Raw genomic sequence first — 20523 nt, 5'->3', positions numbered from 1 at the left:
ATGTCTGGCAGGCCTCAAGGCACTTGGCGGGAGTGGCGGTAAAAAGACAAGTCCCAAATTTTGGTCGGTGGGTGGCGCGATAGCGAAACTAGTAACAGTTTAACAGAGAATGGCCTAAAACGAAGCAATAATTAATTGAAGATCAACTAGGGTCAGGTTTTTCCTTGCCATTTTATTGTAGAACTTCTGTCGGCGACGCTTCCTCCGTAATTTCAATCTCCACCGGGGAGTCATCCGTGTTCATATGTCCGGCTACGGTAAAGTCCGATTCCTGTTGTCGGGCGGCCAGGATTTCTTCCGGCGGCAGAACATCACTTGCGACAAAGCAAGTCCACGTCGATAGAGTTGATGGAAGAGGCATCCGGAACGCGATCGCACAGGGAAGATATCACGCAGACGATGTTGGTTACTGACGGAGGCAATTCGCCGGAAGATGCGCTTTTTGGTACAGGTTTATTCGATACGGTTATTCCAACGGGACAGCTCGGCGTGAGCGTGGAGACGATTCATCTGTATGGTAGCAACGGGTTTGCAAAACTTGGAGTTGATTCAGGGCTGGAGTTCTGCACAGGTAATCCGTAGCTCGACCACAATGCGTTCCGCTCGGATATGGTATGGTTGGTGCGTCGTTCCCCCATCGAGCACGCCGACAAAGTTTGCTCCCGCTTGCGGTTCAACAAAAACAACAACAACAATTGTGCGCAATATCGAACTGTCAAATCAATGTGGTATCAAAAGAGGTGGCGATGTTTTGATCGTAAACTCTCGTTAATTAATTAATTTCAGCAGTTAATTAATTAATTTATTTAATTTTTTACTACTGTCTCGCCCCTCGGGTTGCACTTAAGCAGCACTTAATCAGCTTTGGACAGTGCAGTTGAATAAGTGCTGAATCGCATTTGCAAATGCTGTTGCGCGGCTAATTAGCAAAGCAAAGTAATCCACTTTAACGACCCCGGGTCTTTTGTGGTCTCTGTTGCAAGTTTCTGCTCATTTCTAGGCGTCCGAAGGTTATGTGTGGTGAGTCACCCAAAACCTCTTTTACGCAAATGGACCGACGTTTTACTTCCCCATCCTATAGAAGGCGTGGTCAGGCAAATCTCGTCTCGAAAAATGCCACCGGGTCCGTCTGGGATTGAACCTAGGCCATACTGGGATTTAGAGGCTACCACGCTAACCACTAAACCACCGGACCCGGCCCGACCCGGCTAATTAGCAATGAAATGCCAATCTGTTGCCGATTTATGACTTTTTGCTAGTGCTGGATGGTTACTTGGGATCTGTTTTGAGGCCCTCCCTTCTTCTCCGACAACGGAACGAACTTTCGGGCGCGAGCAAGGAGCTGGTGGAGACGGTGCGGAGCATCGGGAACGACTGCGCCGAGGTGCTGACAACGTCGCGAACGAAGTGGACCTTCAACCCACCCGATGCACCCCGCATGGGGGGTGCTTGGGAGCGTTTGGTCCGCTCTGTGAAGGAGGCGCTGGAGGCGTTGGACGACGGGCGGCGGCTGACGGACGAGATTCTGGTGACCTGTCTGGCGGAGGCGGAGGACATGATAAACTCACGTCCGCTCACGTACGTGGCTCAAGAATCGTTGCAGGCGGAGGCCCTCACACCAAATCACTTCATCCGAGGAGTTTCACCGAACGAACCCAACACGGTCCCGCCATCCCCTCATCATGCAGAAGCTCTACGTGCCGCTTACAAGCGGTCGCAACAGTTGGCAGATGTGATGTGGCAGCGCTGGATCAAGGAGTACGTGCCGTCGGTGAATCAACGCACGAAGTGGTTCGTTGAGTCGAGGCCACTGAAGGCGGGCGACCTGGTCTACATGGTTGACGGGAAGAACAGGAAGTCCTGGATCCGCGGAGTGGTCGAAGAGCCAGTCGTGTCAGGCGACGGGAGGATTCGCCAAGCATGGGTGCGCACCAGCAGCGGGCTGGTTAAGCGTGCGACAGTGAGGCTGGCCGTGCTGGAGATCGAGGGTAAACCTGCTTCAGAGGCATCGGAACCGGGTTTACGGGCCGGGGAATGTTGAGGCCGCTAACTGCCGCGACGGGGTCGACACCATGCTGCTGCGTGGGAACGAACGCCGCGTCGGCATCTCACGCTGCGTGGGAACGAACGCCACGTCGGCATCTCACGCTGCGTGGGAACGAACGCCGCGTCGGCATCTCACGCGCGTTAGACGTGAGGAAGAAGCGATGAACAATGATGAAACACACGAGCAAAGGGGCGACAAATCAAAACAAAGTAACAATCTTAATTTATGAGAACAAGTTAGTCAGGGAAAGGAAAGTGGAGTGATTTTCGGAAAATTAGGAGTATTTTGAGGAGTTTTTTTTTTTTTGTTTTTTTTTTTTTTTTTTTTTTTTTTTTTTTTTTTTTTTTTTTTTAATTTATATTTATTTTGATTTTCTCTTACATGTACATTCATTCAGTTAAAATATTATTGAGTGTCCAATCACAATCGATGACTTTTCACCTCAATTTTTAAATACTAGCAACTTTCATTTATTCATGAAATATTGTAGCTTTCGCTATTCAGTGATTTCAAATGTAGGAGGTCCTACATGTACAAAAGGGAAAAGGGATACCTTAAAACTAACTTATAAACTATATAAAGAGCGGATCAATGCAGCTGAAGACTGCAATGATTTTTGTCGAAATGCATCAATTATCTTATTGGACATAACATCCAAAGTGTCAACTTCGGCTAATTGATGAAGTTCACTGGTGCTGAACCAGGGAGGAAGTTTCAGAATCATTTTCAGAATTTTGTTCTGAATCCTCTGAAGTTTTTTCTTCCTGGTTAAGCAACAGCTTGTCCAGATCGGCACAGCATAAAGCATGGCAGGTCTGAAAATTTGTTTATAAATTAACAGTTTATTCTTGAGACAAAGTCTAGAATTCCTGTTTATAAGTGGATACAAACATTTAATATATTTGTTACATTTAACCTGGATACTTTCAATGTGATCCTTGTAAGTAAGGTTTTTGTCAAAAGCAAGTCCAAGATATTTCACTTGATCCTCCCACTTTAAATTTACCTCATTCATCTTTATAATGTGATGACTTTTTGGTTTCAGAAAATCAGCCCTTGGTTTGTGAGGGAAAATAATAAGTTGAGTTTTTGCAGCATTTGGAGTAATTTTCCATTCTTTCAAATAAGAATTGAAAATATCCAAGCTTTTTTGTAATCTTCTTGTGATGACACGAAGGCTTCTACCTTTGGCGGAGATGCTTGTATCATCAGCAAAAAGTGATTTCTGACATCCTGGGGGCAAATCAGGCAAGTCAGAAGTAAAAATATTGTATAAAATTGGACCCAAAATGCTTCCTTGAGGGACGCCGGCACGTACAGGTAGTTGATCAGATTTGCTGTTCTGATAACATACCTGCAGAGTACGATCCGTCAAATAATTTTGAATAATTTTCACGATGTAAATCGGAAAATTAAACCTTTTCAATTTCACAATCAAACCTTTATGCCAAACACTGTCAAATGCTTTTTCTATGTCTAGAAGAGCAGCGCCAGTAGAATAGCCCTCAGATTTGTTGCTTCGAATTAAATTTGAAACTCTCAACAACTGATGAGTAGTTGAATGCCCAAGGCGAAATCCAAACTGCTCATCAGCGAAAATTGAATTTTCATTAATGTGCGTCATCATTCTATTAAGAATTATTCTTTCGAATAATTTACTAATAGATGAAAGCAAACTAATGGGCCGATAGCTTGAGGCTTCGGCAGGATTTTTGTCCGGTTTCAAAATCGGAACTACTTTGGCATTTTTCCAACTACTGGGAAAATATGCCAAATCAAAACATTTGTTGCAAATTTTGACCAAGCTACTTAAAGTTGCTTCAGGTAATTTTTTAATTAAAATGTAAAAAATGCCATCCTCACCAGGGGCTTTCATATTTTTAAACTTTTTGATAATAGATTTTATTTCATTCAGATCCGTATTAAAAACATCATCTGATGAAAACTGTTGTTCAACAATATTCTGAAATTCTATTGAAATTTGATTTTCAATAGGACTCAGAAAATTTAAGTTGAAATTATGAGCACTCTCAAACTGCTGAGCAAGTTTTTGAGCTTTCTCCCCATTAGTCAATAAAATATTATCACCATCTTTTAAAGAAGGGATTGGTTTTTGAGGTTTCTTAAGAACCTTTGAAAGTTTCCAAAAAGGTTTGGAATAAGGTTTAATTTGTTCGACATCTCTTGCGAACTTTTCATTTCGCAGGAGAGTGAATCTGTGGTCAATAACCTTTTGTAAATCTTTTTGAATTCGCTTCAGTGCAGGATCACGAGAACGTTGATACTGTCTTCGGCGAACATTTTTCAGACGAATCAGAAGCTGAAGATCGTCATCAATAATGGGGGAATCAAATTTGACTTGGACTTTAGGAATAGCAATATTCCTAGCATCCAAAATTGCATTAGTTAAAGATTCCAAGGCTGAATCAATATCAGCTTTGCTTTCTAAAACAAAATCATGATTTAAATTATTCTCAATATGATGCTGATACCTGTCCCAATTAGTTTTGTGATAATTAAACACAGAACTATTGGGTCTGGTAACTGCTTCATGAGAAAGTGAAAAAGTTACTGGAAGATGATCAGAATCAAAATCAGCATGAGTCTCTAAAGGACCACAATACTGACTTTGATTTGTCAAAACCAAATCAATTGTTGATGGATTTCTAACAGAAGAAAAGCAAGTTGGCCCATTCGGGTATAAAACCGAATAAAGACCAGAAGTGCAATCTCTGAATAGAATTTTACCATTGGAATTTACTTTTGAATTATTCCAAGATTGGTGTTTGGCATTAAAATCACCGATGATCATAAATCGAGATCTATGCCGAGTAAGTTTATTCAAATCCCCTTTGAAATAATTTTTATTTTCTCCAGTGCATTGGAAAGGCAAATATGCAGCTGCAATCATAATTTTCCCAAAAGAAGTTTCAAGTTCAATGCCCAAACTTTCAATAACTTTTAACTTAAAGTCACGTAACGTACTATAAGTCATACTACGGTGGATAACTATTGCAACTCCACCGCCATTTCGATTCATTCTGTTATTGGTTATAACTTTATAATCTGGATCACTTTTCAAATAAGTGCCAGTTTTTAAAAATGTTTCGGTTATAACAGCAACATGCACGTTATGAACTCGTAAAAAGTTGAAAAATTCATTTTCTTTCGCTTTTAAAGAGCGAGCATTAAAATTCATAATATTGATGGAATTACTTAGATCTATGATTAAACTTCAGGGTAAGAACAACATCATTCGCAAATTTTAATCCAATCTGGATTGCTTCCATCATGGATGTAGCATTACTCATTGTTTGAATCAAACCAAACAGGGAGTTTTGCAAAAAAGTCATTTTTTCAAACGTAACATCGCCGAGATCAGCAGATCCCAAAGCGTTGCCAGCAGAAAAATTTTCAAATGAAATTTGAGGTACCTGCCCAATTTGAAAATTGGTAGAGGATTTAAAATTCGTGGATGAACCCGAACCCGAAACGACGTTGGCATAAGAAATGCCATTGCTGTTACCTAACTTTTCCACGGTAGGGGTATTGTTCGAGTGAGACAGCACGAACGTTTGATTTAAAGATGCAGGTACAACCTGACTTTGAGAAAATTTCGGTTTGGATTTCGGCTGATGCTTAGCACGAGAATCCAAAACCTTTTTTCTGATGGGGCAATCCCAGAAATTTGATTTGTGATTTCCACCACAATTTGCACATTTAAATTGGGTGACTTCTTTCACGGGACAATTGTCCTTGTTGTGAGAAGAATCCCCGCAAACCATGCATTTTGGAACCATGGCGCAATGATCAGTACCGTGACCGAATGCCTGGCAACGCCGGCACTGGGTCAGATTCTGGCCATTACCGCCATGTTTCTTAAAATGCTCCCACTTTACCCGTACATGGAACAAAAACTGAACTTTGTCCAAATGTTTCAAATTGTTGATTTCATTTCTGTTGAAATGAATCAGATAAAATTGTGAAGTCAAACCAAAGCGAGAAATATTCCCGTTTGATTTTTTCTTCATTGGTATTACTTGGGATGGGGCAAAGCCAAGCAACACCTTAAGTTCGTTTTTGATCTCATCAACCGACAAGTCGTTGGAGAGACCTTTTAGGACCGCCTTGAATGGACGAGCATTCTTGGTCTCATACGTGTAGAAATTGTGTTTGTGGTTTTTCAAATAACCAACAAAAGTTTGGTGATCTTGTAAAGATTCCGTCAACAAGCGACATTCTCCTCTTCGACCAAGCTGGAACGAAACCTTCAAATTGCAAGTTTCCTTACAATTCTTCAGTTGCGTTCGAAAGCTGGCCAAATCGGAGACGGAAGTCACTACAATTGGCGGAGCCTTTACTCGTTTCTCGACGGCAGAAGGCTCAGTACGAGGAGAAGGATCCTTGTCAACAGTTTCGGATAAAACACCGAAACTGTTTGCCAATGGAATTGGAGGATTGACCTCACTTTCAGAATCAGAATCAGACCTCGGATGAGGCTGTTTTCTTTTTCTGTTTCCGTTAGCCGGCTTAGCGTTCAAACGCTTCACCGACGTAACGACCAAATCTTCAGAAGATTTGCGTTTACCTTTGTTTTGACGCATTTTGCAAGCAAAGTTCTCTTAAAAAGATGGCTTCGTTTGTAAAATACAACTAAATTTCAGGTGGGGTTAGTCTTGAAAAGACTGTTTAGAATTTTGGAAATTAACTCAGGTAGTCTTTAAAAAGACTGTGAATTTTTTTTTGAAATAACTCTGAGCTTAGGTAGTAAAAAATACCGCAGCTCTAGTGTCCGTTCACCACGAAGGTTCGCAAGACACTGTATTTTGAGGAGTTAGGATCGGAGTTTGGTGGCCGGGTGTACAAGAAGGAAACGGCACAAATTTGAACCACACGTGGGTAGATCCGGGTGGCGATCCACGGAGGGACGACAAGACGGTTTAGGACGAAACTGGACAGAACCGCTGTTTGTGTACGAGTAAGTTTGAAAACAGATAAACATGAAATCCACACAAAAACATACTAAATCTGTACAAACACGAAGTGAAACACGAGCAAAACATTAAACCTAACCTCACTTCACAGTACTGTTCGAACAAGGACGTAAAACCGGATTGGGTTGGACGGAAAACAGGAAACAAAAAAATTGTAACACAATTACACACACACTACACACACATTGTACTTAACTTAAATCTAATTTGCAGCTTTGATCTGCCGTGCAATAAATTAGGCTGATAACAAGAAGTTGTTTCCGTTGGCGTCCGAACACTGTCAAAATGGCCATTTCCATTACCAGTATCAAAAACCATGAATTTTGATACCCAAAAATCAAACCATCCACATTAACGACCCCCGGGTCTTTTGTGGTCTCTATTGCAAGTTTCTGCTCGAACCTAGGAGTCCGAAGGCTTGAATGGGGAGAGCACCCAAACCTCTTTCTACTCCAAGGAACCTTCCACCCCAGTGTTTGAACTGACGACCTTTGGATTGCGAGTCCAACCGCCGCCAGCGATTCCACCGGAGTAGGCTTGGTTTGGTGTGTTGTTTGTACTTATGGCATGGAGACGACTCCTACACCTCGAATGACTTAACGGCCTAACAACCAAGGCCGGGACCGACATTTTACTTCCTCATCCGTTGGAAGGTTGGAGCAGATGGGAATCGAACCCAGAATCATCCGCTTACAAAGCGGACAGCGTAACCATTCGGCCAAGCACTGCCACTGCCACATTTTGATACCCATATTGCCCCAATTTGTATGGTTCGATAAATGTCCCCGGTAGAACCTTCCTTCAGGGCAATTGCCACTCCGGGTGTGGCCAATCCTGTCTAAATGGCCATATTCATTACCAGTATCAAAAACCATGAATTTTGATACCCATATTGACCTAATTTGTATGAATCCGTAAATGTCCTACCGGGAGAACCTTCCCCAGGGCCCTGGCCACTTCGGGTGTGGCCAATCCTGCCCAAATGGCTAATTTCATTACCAGTATCAGAAACCATGAATTTTGATACCCATATTGCCCCAATTTGTATGGTTTGATAAATGTCCCCGGTAGAACCATCCCTCAGGGCACTGGCTTCTCCGGCCAATATCCTACCAGTTTGCTCCCAACTCCATTGCCCCGAATCATTTCGGTATTCCGGTGACTGTCCTGGCAATCGTCAATAACTTCTTGGAACTCCTCTCAAGTTCTTGCATTGTCTTTCAGCGTGCGTGTGTGTGTGTGTGTGTGTTTTTTTAACAAGGTCGGAATCTGCTACCAGTGAACGCGCCCGAGCGGTTTAGGCTTTCAGGATTTTTGTGATATTTACTTGTAGAGTCAAAACAGAGCAGTAAACTTCACTTATTTGTATATTACACTTTTTTAAAGATTACATTTTTGCGGTAACACTCTCAACTTTTACGCGCACGATCACATCACTCAACTTTTTGTTGCTAATTTCATTAAGACCTTCGTCGAGCCAATTCTCTACGTTGAAGCCAGACTTGTCCTCCAGACCTCTTCGCCGAGCCATGCCAGACCCCGAACTCCTAAGTCCTGGGTGGACTTCACGGCGGCTAAGTCCCGGCGGACTTCTCAAACGGCTAAGTCCTGGGTGGACTTCTCAAACGGCTAAGTCCCGGCGGACTTCTCAAACGGCTAAGTCCTGGGTGGACTTCTCAAACGGCTAAGTCCCGGCGGACTGCGGCCTCCACCGCTAAGTCCGGCTGGACTGGGGCCTCTGCTACTGGTGGCTGCTGGCGGGTCTGGCTGGTCTGGGGCGTCTTCTGGAACTGGAACTGGACTGGAACAAGAACTGGAACTAACTGCCCTCCTCAAGAATTTTGGGTTTTTATAGTCAGTCCCCGAAAACTCTACTAAATTTTGTTCTGCTAAAAGTGGTCCGTTTCGATGAGAAGCATCGATGAACCTCATGAATTAAATTATGCAGACCTCTGCAATTCTTCATGACTTTCCGTATGGTGTAGTGAGTACACCTCTAAATCGGAAGTCATGAGTTCGAACCCTTGTCGTGAAACTTTAAATTATGTTATTGGAATATCAAAATTATGTTCCTCAAACATTCTCAAAAATGTTGGTCAATAATGAGAAGGTCGAATTCTCCATTGAACAAACATGCCAATGAATTTGGTTAAGCCACACCCTCAATTTCCCCTGTAGAATAACATCGCACATTCATAATTGAAAGCTTAACCATTTTTTTGATTGCCTAACAATTGGCGAAATTTAATAAAGGGCTTTTCAGGTGAGGATGACTCATGATCATCACCTGTACATAAGCTTAATTGTTTGTCGCGCAACGCGAGTCGACGGGTAAAATTATTTATGCTTGCGTAAGCGCGCATGGTCAGAACTGTGGTGAGGTTCGAATAATGGACAAATTTAATGATTTAAATTTGAGGTCGCTGCACCAGACACCTGAGAATTCATTTCTCAGGTAGTGTGGGGTTGGGAAAACAAAAAAAAGATTTCCCGGCCCACTAAACCAGTCCTTGAACTCAGTGCCCTTTTCCCCCCGGGACAACCTTTCGGTATAACTTCGGGGGGAGGCGTTGCATTTTCTGCATTAGTCTACTTACAGGATCCATGCCGGGTACTAGAACCATTTCCTGTTCTACATACATATGAGTCCATACGAGGGTTTAACCGCGCCATAAGTTCTTCGTTGGTGATCAGATGACCTTCGGCGTTACTACCCCCTTCGTCGTTGTACGGAGTAGGAGGCCAGGTCGTTGGATCATGTCTTGGGAAGAGCCCTTCCACAATGACCTTCAGCTTGTCGGGACACGTTTCAGCCACCATCGATGGGCCTCTGATCTTCGCCATTGCGACACGATGTGCGCTCCCCCAAGGGTTCGCATCAGCGTCTTGGCATAACTCCTTGAAGCAGTTTGTCTTGCTGCATTTGATCGCTTTGCAGACCGATACTCCTCTCTGCACTCCTCTCTAGTTGCTTCGGATCTTGCTCTCTGGACTCGTCTTCTGGCGCTGAGGCAACTTGCTCGAAGGGTACCGAGTTCTTCATTCCACCAGTAGGCTGGACGACGACAGTTCCTTGGCTCCAGTCTCCGCGGCATGGTTGTGTCGCATGCTGTCACTAGTTGTTCTGTTAGCTCGTCGGCCCCAACTCTTATGGTTCGGCAAATGTCCCCCTATCGGAACATCCCCGGGGCATCCGGCCACTCCGGATTGTGGCCACTACTGCCGAAATGTCAAATTTCATGTCCAGTATCAAAAACCTAAAGGTTTGATACCCATATTGCCCCAACTCTTATGGTTCGGCAAATGTCCCCCTATCGGAACATCCCCGGGGCCTCCGGCCACTCCAGGTGGTGGCCACTACTGCCAAAATGTCAAATTTCATGTCCAGTATCGAAAACCTTAAAGTTTGATACCCATATTGCCCCAACTCTTATGGTTCGGCAAATGTCCCCCTATCGGAACATCCCCGGGGCCTTCGGCCACTCCAGGTGGTGGCCACTACTGCCAAAATGTCAAATTTCATGTCCAGTATCGAAAACCTTAAAGTTTGATACCCATATTGCCCCAACTCTTATGGTTCGGTAAATGTCCCCCTATCGGAACATCCCCGGGGCCTCCGGCCACTCCAGGTGGTGGCCACTACTGCCAAAATGTCAAATTTCATGTCCAGTATCGAAAACCTCAAAGTTCGATACCCATATTGCCCCAACTCTTATGGTTCGGCAAATGTCCCCCTATCGGAACATCCCCGGGGCCTCTGGGCACTCCAAGTGGTGGCCAATTCCAATTATCAATTTCCGCTCATGCCGGCTGGCATGACTTGGCGTGTCCAGGCTATCTGCTCCCGGGCCTTCAGGCCGTCTGCAAACGGGCCACCAGGCCATCTGCTCCTTATGTGTTCTCGTCGACGTCCAGCAACAGAATGAATTTTCGGGACCGACCGAGCCGCTTTTTGTTAATTTAGATCGGGGACGTATGCCCCGCCTCTTTGCACCCATTCTTCTACATCTCCTTATTCGCTTTTTGCCGCGTCGACGATCCGAAAATTATGAGGTAGAGTGGAGGTGATTTTAGATACATCAATCTCACGTCTCTATATTGACTGATTGGGAAACGTTTGTTCAACCAATCAGCGTGCACCAAAAAGAGGGGAAATTTGCCGAGAGGGGAATTCGTCACGTAACGTTTTCGCTTCGCGAAAGTTTTGGATTGACACCACGTATAGAAACCTTAGGACAAAGTTCTTTGTCAAAACATGTATTTTCATCAGACTCTGTGCTGAAGGTGCTGATTAGGTTTTTGAGTGTGCCTTGAAACTATCATCCAGATTGATTGTCGGTTAAAAAAGTGTCAGATCACAATGCAACAATTCCTCACGAAAACAGAATGATTCGGAAAAATAGTTGTCTTTTTTCTTAAAAGCCAATCTAATACCCTTTCGTTTGGGTCCAAGACTGCTAAAATCGGTTGAAATGGTGCGGAGTTATGATTTCTTGAAAAATGTGTTTTTTGCGAAAATCGACGAAAATGGAAATTTTTCGGAACACCCTAACACGATGTAGGTCACCGTAATGGCCAAACAAAAAAAAATACGGGTCTTATTATTTCGGTCAAGGAACTCCCCGGAAAATTTTGAGCCCGATCGGAAAACTATTTTTTTGAATCATGATTCGTGGGGAATGGCTGAATGATCAAATTTTCAAATGAAAAAAAAAAATAAGTGGTCAGTTTGGATGGAGGTGAAATTGGGAGTTACTATATGAAAAAAGTGTTCAAGCTTACCTTTTTAATGTTACCAAAGTGCCTGTTAATTTTTTACATCTCCTTAATGCTGATTCGAGTCGTTCTGGCTCCTCCTTTAAAAACATTTCTTCTCTGCATAATCTTTCCATATCTACCGATAAAAATGATCGCAAATCTTGGTGTAATCTTGGAAAACGTATTTTTAGCTCAGCCACCGTTTTACTGTAAAAGAAATGTTATTTTAATAAAAGCATAGATTAAAATCGCAAGCCTATTCGTAGCTAACAATACAAGTTTTTTTTCCAATTAATTAACATTTTTATGAAACGGAAAATTTTATTTTCTGAAGTATTTTTTTTCAATAAAAAATTGTTCTGAAAAATATGAATTTATAATAGAAAAGAATCAAATTCAAACCATTTTTTAAATTAATTTGGAACATTTTTTTTATTACAATTAGAAAAAAATCAAATAATAAAATGAATTATCAACATTCGATTGCTTAACAAAAAAAAAAGTTTCTTATTCCACCTAAAGTATGTAAAAAAGCAAGCTTCCCATGCGCCAGTGCCAACGCACACCGCGGGTTTGGTTTTCTAGCTTCGGTACGAGCCTGAACCCATTTATGTTTTTAGGTATTTTACTTCATCGTACCAGCACACCACGACACTCTCGGCTCGTCGCCTCGGTTGTGTGTCTGGCACTCACCCGTAGCATAAACCCAGCGTATGAGCCAAGGTGCTTCACTCGGTACGTGCCGCAATACGCGCCGTGATATTGAACCCGGTTTGTACCGCCGGCGCGTACCGCGGCACGCATCTCGGCTCGTACCGAGTGAAGCACCTTGGCTCATACGCTAGGTTCATGCCACGGCTGAGTGCCAGACACACAACCGAGGCGGCGAGCCGAGAGTGTCGTGGTGCGCTGGTACGATGAACCAAAATTGCATCGGCTCGAGTGAGTCGGGTACGGGTGTAAACCGAACAAAGCAGGCGCAAAGCAAAACCGAGGTACAAGTGAACCGCGTGTACCGCACGGTTCGGGGAAGCTTGAAAAAAAGTATTACACCCCTTGTGCACTATGCACATTTTGTGATAAAACATGTAAACAAAGTTTGACAGAAATCTAGTACTACGTTTTGTTCAGGAACACATGCCGAACATTTTGCTAATCTAATATAATCTAATCAGACCCTAGCGCAGCCAATATTTCGAAGGGATCCTGGAGAGTGCCTTAGGTTAGATGACGCCTAGCACTCTTCTTGTCATTTATTAACATTTGTAGTGCGCCATTGCATTAGAATGCATTGAAACATCACAAGCGTTAAAGCGGCCAGGCCTACTGCGTAAAGCCGTATCGCAGAGATGACTCGTAATTGGGTTGAGTTTGAGTACTGAACAACAGCGAACAACAACACAGAAAGAGGAAGAGTTCCGAATGTTCGAGAGGTTTCATCGGTGTGTGTGTGCACCGCAGAGGCACACAAAGTGGAGCGAAAAAAGAATCGCGCGATTGAAAAGTTCTTTTTTTTTGGTTTGCTTTGTTTCTGGCGCGTTTTTGGTGGGAATTGAGACGAGTGTGGAAGAGGAAGTGTGCGCCGCAGAGGCACACAAAGTGGAGCGAAAAAAGAATCGCCGTCAGTTGAAAAAGAATCGCGCGATTGAAAAGTTCTTTTTTTGGTTTGCTTCGTTTCGGGCGCGTTTTTGGGGGGAATTGGGACGACTGCGGAAAGAGGAAGAGTTCCGAATGTTCGAGAGGTTTCATCGGTGTGTGTGTGCGCCGCATAGGCACACAAAGTGGAGCGAAAAAAGAATCGCCGTCAGTTGAAAAAGAATCGCGCGATTGAAAAGTTCTTTTTTTGGTTTGCTTCGTTTCGGGCGCGTTTTTGGGGTGAAGTGGGACGATTGCGGAAAGAGGAAGAGTTCCGAATGTTCGAGAGGTTTTATCGGTGTGTGTGTGCGCCGCAGAGGCACACAAAGTGGAGCGAAAAAAGAATCGCCGTCAGTTGAAAAATAATCGCGCGATTGAAATGCTCTTTTTTTGGTTTGCTTATTTTTCGCGCTGACATATAGGATAGACCATTAGCGCGCGTTTTTGATTTTTTTTATTCGATTGTGGATAGCGAGACCTCGCGGTTACTCTGCAACGTGTTTTCCGAGCCTTTCATTTGATATTTTATTTTTCATAAGTCCTTCTTCTATCATCGTTGATTGGAAGGCACGCCGCCGGTTTAGTTCGTTCAAGTTATTGTTTTAAATTCATTAGAATCGGTTACGTAGTGTCCTGTTTTCTTTTTGTTGATGATCTTGGATCGTAATAATTTATTCCAACTGGCAGTTCTAGTATTAACTCATCAAACTATCGATTTTATGAAGAGTAAAGCGTTTTTTATTTACTATTTTTGAAATTTGCACGCGTTATCTAAATTGTACAATTAGTAAAAATATACTGATAAGTCCAGCCCATAGCACTACTGCTCGGTTGGCACGCGTTCGATTAAAAAAACTTTCTAACTAATCAATAATTTATCTTTCCGCAGCCGGCTGCCTAAGATTTAAATTTTTCAACCGATAAACAAAATGCTCATGGTCACATCACTGCCACTCGTGAATCCTGACCTCATACCCATCTACTAACCCCCTCAAAACTCATGTGATACTTTGTCGGAGAAGCAGTCGATTGGGCGGTCTCTATCACTCAAGTATCAGACTAACATTCCCATCCACTTCCCCGTGACTCTACCACTGGTTGTAGCCGGCGCCGGTATTGATCAGCATGATAGGGGCCTTTGAGAAGTTGCGAAGCGAGGAAAGATAGCACCCACTCATCTTCCACGGCTCGTGGATGTAACTTCTTGAGGTCCTGGTCAATAACGGAGTAGCAACTGCGGGTGGGCACCTATGCTTATTATGCTTATGCAGCAATTCCCCACGAAAACAGCATGAAAAAAAACAAAAGTGCTCGGATCGGGCTCAAAATTTTTCTGGGGGTTCTCTGGCCGAAATAATTAAACCCATATTTTTTTTTGTTTGGCCATTTGGGTGACCTACGCCGTCTTAGGGTGGTCTGAAAAATGGCCATTTTCGTCGATTTTCGCAAAAACCACTTTTTTCAAAAAATCATAACTCCTCGCCATTTCAACCGATTTCAATTGTCTTATACGCAAATGAAAGGTGATAAGTTGGCCTATCAAAGAAAAATAATAAAAAGTTTCAAAAATCTAGCCTAACATATGAAAAGGTCGAATGAAACTTTAAAATACCGTTTTAACGGTGTCTGGACCAAAGAGCCCATGTCTGGAAATATTTTTATCAGATTCCCCGAACATTTTTACATAACATACTAAAAAATGGGAGGAGTTCATTAACAGGATTCTGAGATATGATTTTTTGAAAATAAAATCCGTGTTTTTCGACGCGCCGCGCGCAAAAACACGAAAATGACAAAATCGGCAAAAAATCAACTTTTTCCACTAAAACTTCGATAACTTAAAAATGATGACCTATACATGTCTGGATACCAAAAGTTGCGTCTTTCATAAATGGATGATTTATATAAAAAGTTCTAAAACAAATACTATTACAAAAATAAAAAACGCAAAAAAAGTTTGTACACCTTTCGAAAAATTAACATAATTAAAGTTATTTGTTGACAAATCACAATAAATCCAGTCTCCCAACTCCAAATAGACATCCTTGACTGGTTTAAAAAATAATTTGGATTGAATATAAACTTTACTAACTACTTAGTATAAAAGTTTAAATATAACTCTGGAAATTCGATGGGTAATTCTCTACCAACTCACATGAAATCGGAAAAAGTTGCCCCGACTCCTCTTCGATTTGCGTGATACTTTGTCCTAAGGGGTAACTTTTGTCAAAGAGACTTTTATGTAAAATTAGACGCCCAATTTGATGGCGTACTCAGAATTCCGGAAAAAAAAGAATTTTTCATCGAAATAAGTATCATACCAGTTTAAGGTGTTGTTTTGATAATGCAAAATTGCAGAATATGTCAATGGTCGGAAACCACATTTTGGTATTCTTTTTTTTTTTTATTTTGGTTTTGTTATAGAGACTTTACACCATTGTGCATTCATCTCTTCAAGGTGGATAGTGAAAGAGGAAAGATTACATAGTTTAAAATCACTTGTCTGGCAATATTTCAATAATTGTTACCATGCCTTTTTTCTAACGATTTCTGTCTATGTTTCAAATATTTAGCGGAATATTTGGAGAGTAAATTATCAAGTTCTTCAAGTTTATCTTCGTCCTCTTCTTCCAGGGATTTAGAAGTTATCTCACAACACTTTTTCTTATAATATTTAGCTTTTATGACATCTTTATCTTCTTCATCAGTTTCTTCTGCAGCCATCCCTCTTCGTTTTGTTGTTAATTCGTCATCCGCGTCCAAATATGCCTGTAAGCGCTTCCGGGTTTTGCGAGTGTGCTTAGAAAGCACGGTCTCGAATCCATCGTTGTCTTCTTCATCAATTTCACTCGTTTGCATTGCATAGAGGTCAGGTTCACTGTTGTTACTTTTGCTGCTTGGCTCAGGTTCAATCGGTGGTGTACTGCTTTTTTGGTTCACATTTTTACTCGAATCCGCACATTTTTTGTTCTTTGCTTTGAGTTTGCAAAGCGATTTTTTGCCTATAATCGTCACTGCTGCAGCAGCATTGTTTACAGTGATTGATTTCGGCGTTGGCTGTTTCAACAACATCCGCAGGGTCCGAACTCCATTTGGAATCCCTGGGAAGAAGTTAATCCAGCGGTCGTTGGTGACACCACTTTGACTACGTCATCATTGCTTATGCCTAGAGGTAGGTCAATCACACGAACTTCCGTAGCGTTGTTGTCCAGGTAAATCGGGATTTTGCAACCCTGATATACCAGATGTTTGTCGATGATGGACGAAGCCATTGCTGAGTCGGCGAACTGCAGCACGGCTATTCTTCTTCTATTGCATAATTGCAATGCTCGCAAGTTTTCTTGGTTTACTTGAAGGTCTGCGAGAATTTTTTTTACAAGCTTTGGGCTTGGTTGGTTTTGGAGTTGACAAAAATCCAGAACCACACTGTTTTTGTCTACGGTGCACATTTAAAAAAAAATCGGCGACGCGCACACAAACTGCGGACTGGCGTTGAGAATGCGACTTGTAAGGTCGGTGGTTACTTTGCAACTCGGTATTACTTTTGGTTTTAAACTTTATTTTAAACATTTTTGATATACCCTCTAATGCAGCGGTTCTCAACCTGGGGTACATGTACCCCTAGGGGTACCACGAGCGGTCTAAGGGGCTACCGGGAGACAAACCCCGTAATGGCGGACATTTAAACATAATATTTGAGAGAAAAAAATAACAAACTGATTTGAAGTAAAAAACTAAAACCATATTTGAAGTGCAGTGAATTACGTGCGAATTGTTTTTGACCAATTAGAAACTGTTTAAAACATATTGATTGATTTTTTTTTAAATGTTGTTTATTTGACTTGCATAAAACATAAAATTAATAATTGGATAACCTAAATTTGAAATACTAGTGAGATTTGCTTCGACGTTTTGCTGGCCTTCCATTGGTGTTCGGTGGTTGTTCTTCTGCGTTCTTCGTTCATCCTAGGGAACGGGGGTTCACCCCTTGTGCGTCCTCTTCCAGGGGTCTCGGGAGCCCGGAGGGTTGTCCCTATTCCACTCTTCGTATAGCTTGTAGTTAGGGGGGCCCCGGGTCTCCCGAGCGCCACCGTGGGTTCTTCGGTGATGTGTCGATGTGTACTACCAGGCGCCCCGGAGGAGCCGGAGGGTGGTCCCTGTTCCACTCTTCGTGTAGCTTGTGGTCAGGGGGCCCCGGGACCTCCGGGCGCGACAGTGGTTACTCACAGTCCAGATGAAACTCCAGCGATTGAAGGTCTATTGCATCTCTAGCGTTTGATGCAAACATTACAAACTCGATAAAGATTTTTAGTGCACGTTTCCTCCTTGTTTTTCCAATTCCTTCTAGCGAAGGTCTCATGAATTCGTCAAAGGAGGGTGAAGCTCACCCCCGCAGGATAGTTGTGATGCAGTTCTGTACAAGCAGCCATGCGTCAGCAACCCGCCGACATTCGCTAAACTTATGCTTCAATGTTTCGACTGCTGCTCCACAGTGCAGGCAATTCTCACCGTCAGCTCTCCGCATAGTTAGCATCAGCTTCCGATGCTCAATCTTGCCGTTCACAAGTAAGTACAGCATGCTACGCTGGTGTGATGATAGCTGCCGCATTGAGATGTTCTGCCAGATCTGTGGCCAGTTAACAGTCGGGTTTTCTCGTTCTTTTGGGAGTGGAGTTTGTTGTTCGACAGCTAAGCGATGAAGAAAATCGGCAGAGGAGTTTTGCTGGATCATTGGAGGGAGTTGGGGAAATTGCACACAAATATAATTGAGGCAAGGAAATTGCGAAGGAAGATTTGCTGGGTTAGGGTTAGCTTGGACAATAAAGGATTTATAAAAAGGAATGGATTCGATATCTCTGAGATGCCGGTTGATCAACAGCGCCCTGCACTTCAAAGCTGGTAGATGCAGTTTTAGATCTCCTTGCTCGCGATCCCGAGCCAGGTGCTGTATGGGGACTCTTGCGGGAATACCCCTCCACAGGAAGGAGCCCATTGTTTGAGTGATCTTGCTGGTGTGCTCTTGGTAAGGGGGGAGAACGGACGAAAGGTACCACATCTTGGCCGAAATAAACGTATTCAGTAAGACTACTTTCTGGAGAAGAGTCAATGAACGCGTCGCGTGCAGCCAGACCAAACGAGAGAATTTCACGACAAGCTCATCCCAATTTCGACGTATCATTACACGAAGAGAGTTCGCATAAATGATACCGAGAACTTTTATCGTGTCCACTGTTTGTAGCCATGGAGTTCGTATGCTATTGTCCCCGACAAGATCGACGTCAATTGAAGTTGTTTTCCTCAGGTTCAGTTTCGCTCCAGAGGCCCGCTCGAACACAGAAAAGAGAGCCCGCATACGATCCAGCTTGTGATTGGAAGTTGTCACCACACTAATGTCATCAGCATAAGCAACCACCAAGTCCAAACCGGCTACGCGTTCTAATCTGCTAACAAGTGGGTGCAGGTAGAGGACAAAGAGGTGCATGGAGAGCGGGTCGCCCTGTCGCACCGAACGTCGAACATCGAAGGCAGGCAAGAGATGACCGTTTATCATGAGTCGAGACCTCGAAGATTCGGCTATTCGAGAGAGCAGATTCACGAGAGCTGGATTGAACCCGAGCGAACGCATGGTTCGAAAAAGAAAAGCGTGCTCAACACGATCAAATGCATGGTCCAGATCGAAAGACACTAGCTTACCCCTCAGTCCTCTCCGGTTCAGCTGAGCAATTCGATCTTTCAAAGCGAGAGTGGCTTGAAATATGTTGCGATTTGAGTTTGAGCACTTCTGCCCAGGGCTCAGCACATGGTGAGCGCACATAACACTCTCGATCCTCGCCTTCAACACACGAGCGAGAGTTTTGTAGTCAAAGTTGAGGAGAGATATGGGTCTATACGATTTTGCTGTATCGTCGCTGTTTTCTTTCTTAACGAGCACGATTACGCCATCCACGGGAGGAAAGTTGGTAGCGAGAGCTTCATTCAGCACCAGGTTTAGTTCACGATGAATCACGTCGAAAGTACGGAGATTTTTTAGGCGCGCTTGTCTTGATGGCCGAGTAGATCTCGGCAGTGGTGATATCACTCATGATACCGGTGTTCCCTTGGTCATGCTCCGGAATCACGCGCTCACAGTGAAATGCGTCCCCCGCATTATCCTCTGCAACGCCAGGCCCGTACAATTCGGTGAAGTACTGTTGCAGCTGCTGGTTGATGGTATCAGGAGAGGTCAGTCTCTCTCCCATATCGCTAAGTAGATGAGTAATTGTGTTCTTCTTCCGCCTTCGTTCTCCTAGCTGAAACGTTGAGAGTGGCTCTCCGGCCACGTGTGTCTCGTTGACGCGCGTGAAAAAATGGGGGAAATCCCGCTGCAATTTGAGCAGCTCCCCTTTCAGACGGTTAATCGTAGAAAGCATGTCAGGGTTCAAGTAGTAACCATCGTACGCGAGCCGTAGCTGAGCGTAGAGTCGTTGATGTTCACGATGGAAATCGTCATACAGCAATTTCGACTTCCAACGAAAAAAAGATTTTATTTTAGGGTTCGCATACGACAGCCACCACACCATCCACGATGAGAAATTTCGCCGTTCGCGAGTTCAGAACTGCCATCGGTATTGGAACTCTTCAATGTGATCAGCTGATAGAACGTGAGGTCTTAGGGACCAGAAACCGCTGCCGGGGGGTCTGCCGAGGTGGGGAAGGCAAATTCTCACAGACACAGCCTGATGATCCGAGAACGAGCACACATGTGTATCTGCTGACCGAAGGTGACCACACAGACCGGCGCTGACATACACACGGTCGAGGCGAGATGAAGAATTGTGTGTGATGTAGGTATGCCCAGATGTGTTCGGCCGCAGCGCCACCCATACATCACGAAGCTGCAACTGCTGCACGGTGTTCGTAAGAGCAGGGCTTGTGTTGGATCCGGTAGCGTCGCATTGCCGCAACACACAGTTAAGGTCCCCAGCGAGTATCATGTGTTCGGTGCGGTGCCTTAAGTAGTATGCCAACGTTTGGAAGAAGGCTATGTGATCTCTCAATGCAATTGCAGTTCCTCTCCTTGTGTGGTCTACATTACATACTACGTTACAG

General features: G+C 43.6%; 2 protein-coding genes across 3 annotated transcripts in view; one reads left to right on the top strand and one right to left on the bottom strand.

Annotated features, from left to right (window-relative positions):
• Positions 1-348: 348 nt before the first annotated feature.
• On the top strand, positions 349-2041 carry LOC120428450 (uncharacterized). The gene is made up of 2 exons (XM_039593460.1): positions 349-445; positions 1260-2041. The coding sequence occupies exons 1-2, from the start codon at positions 349-351 to the stop codon at positions 2039-2041; spliced, it is 879 nt and encodes a 292-aa protein (XP_039449394.1).
• Positions 2042-11865: 9824 nt separating this feature from the next.
• LOC120428451 (coiled-coil domain-containing protein AGAP005037) overlaps positions 11866-20523 on the bottom strand; it is a 146413-nt gene continuing 137755 nt past the window's right edge. The window contains exon 6 of one of the 2 annotated variants that reach the window (XM_039593464.2): positions 11866-12006. In XM_039593464.2, coding sequence (XP_039449398.1) covers positions 12004-12006 — 3 coding nt within the window. In that variant the 3' untranslated portion in view covers positions 11866-12003. The remainder of the gene's footprint in view (positions 12007-20523) is intronic. The other variant, XM_039593465.2, reaches the window with a different exon arrangement.

Source organism: Culex pipiens, chromosome 1, assembly GCF_016801865.2.
Source record: "Culex pipiens pallens isolate TS chromosome 1, TS_CPP_V2, whole genome shotgun sequence".
Taxonomy (NCBI): Eukaryota; Metazoa; Arthropoda; class Insecta; order Diptera; family Culicidae; genus Culex; species Culex pipiens.
Note: the sequence above shows the minus strand (reverse complement) of the source record. Positions and strands in the feature narration are given on the sequence as shown.

Bases quoted from the DNA above. Each gene is read 5' to 3' on its own strand.
- LOC120428450 (XM_039593460.1), top strand. From the start codon at position 349: ATGGAAGAGGCATCCGGAACGCGATCGCACAGGGAAGATATCACGCAG. The intron at 446-1,259 runs GTACAGGTTTAT...ACTTTTTGCTAG, and splicing joins GCCGGAAGATGCGCTTTTTG to TGCTGGATGGTTACTTGGGA.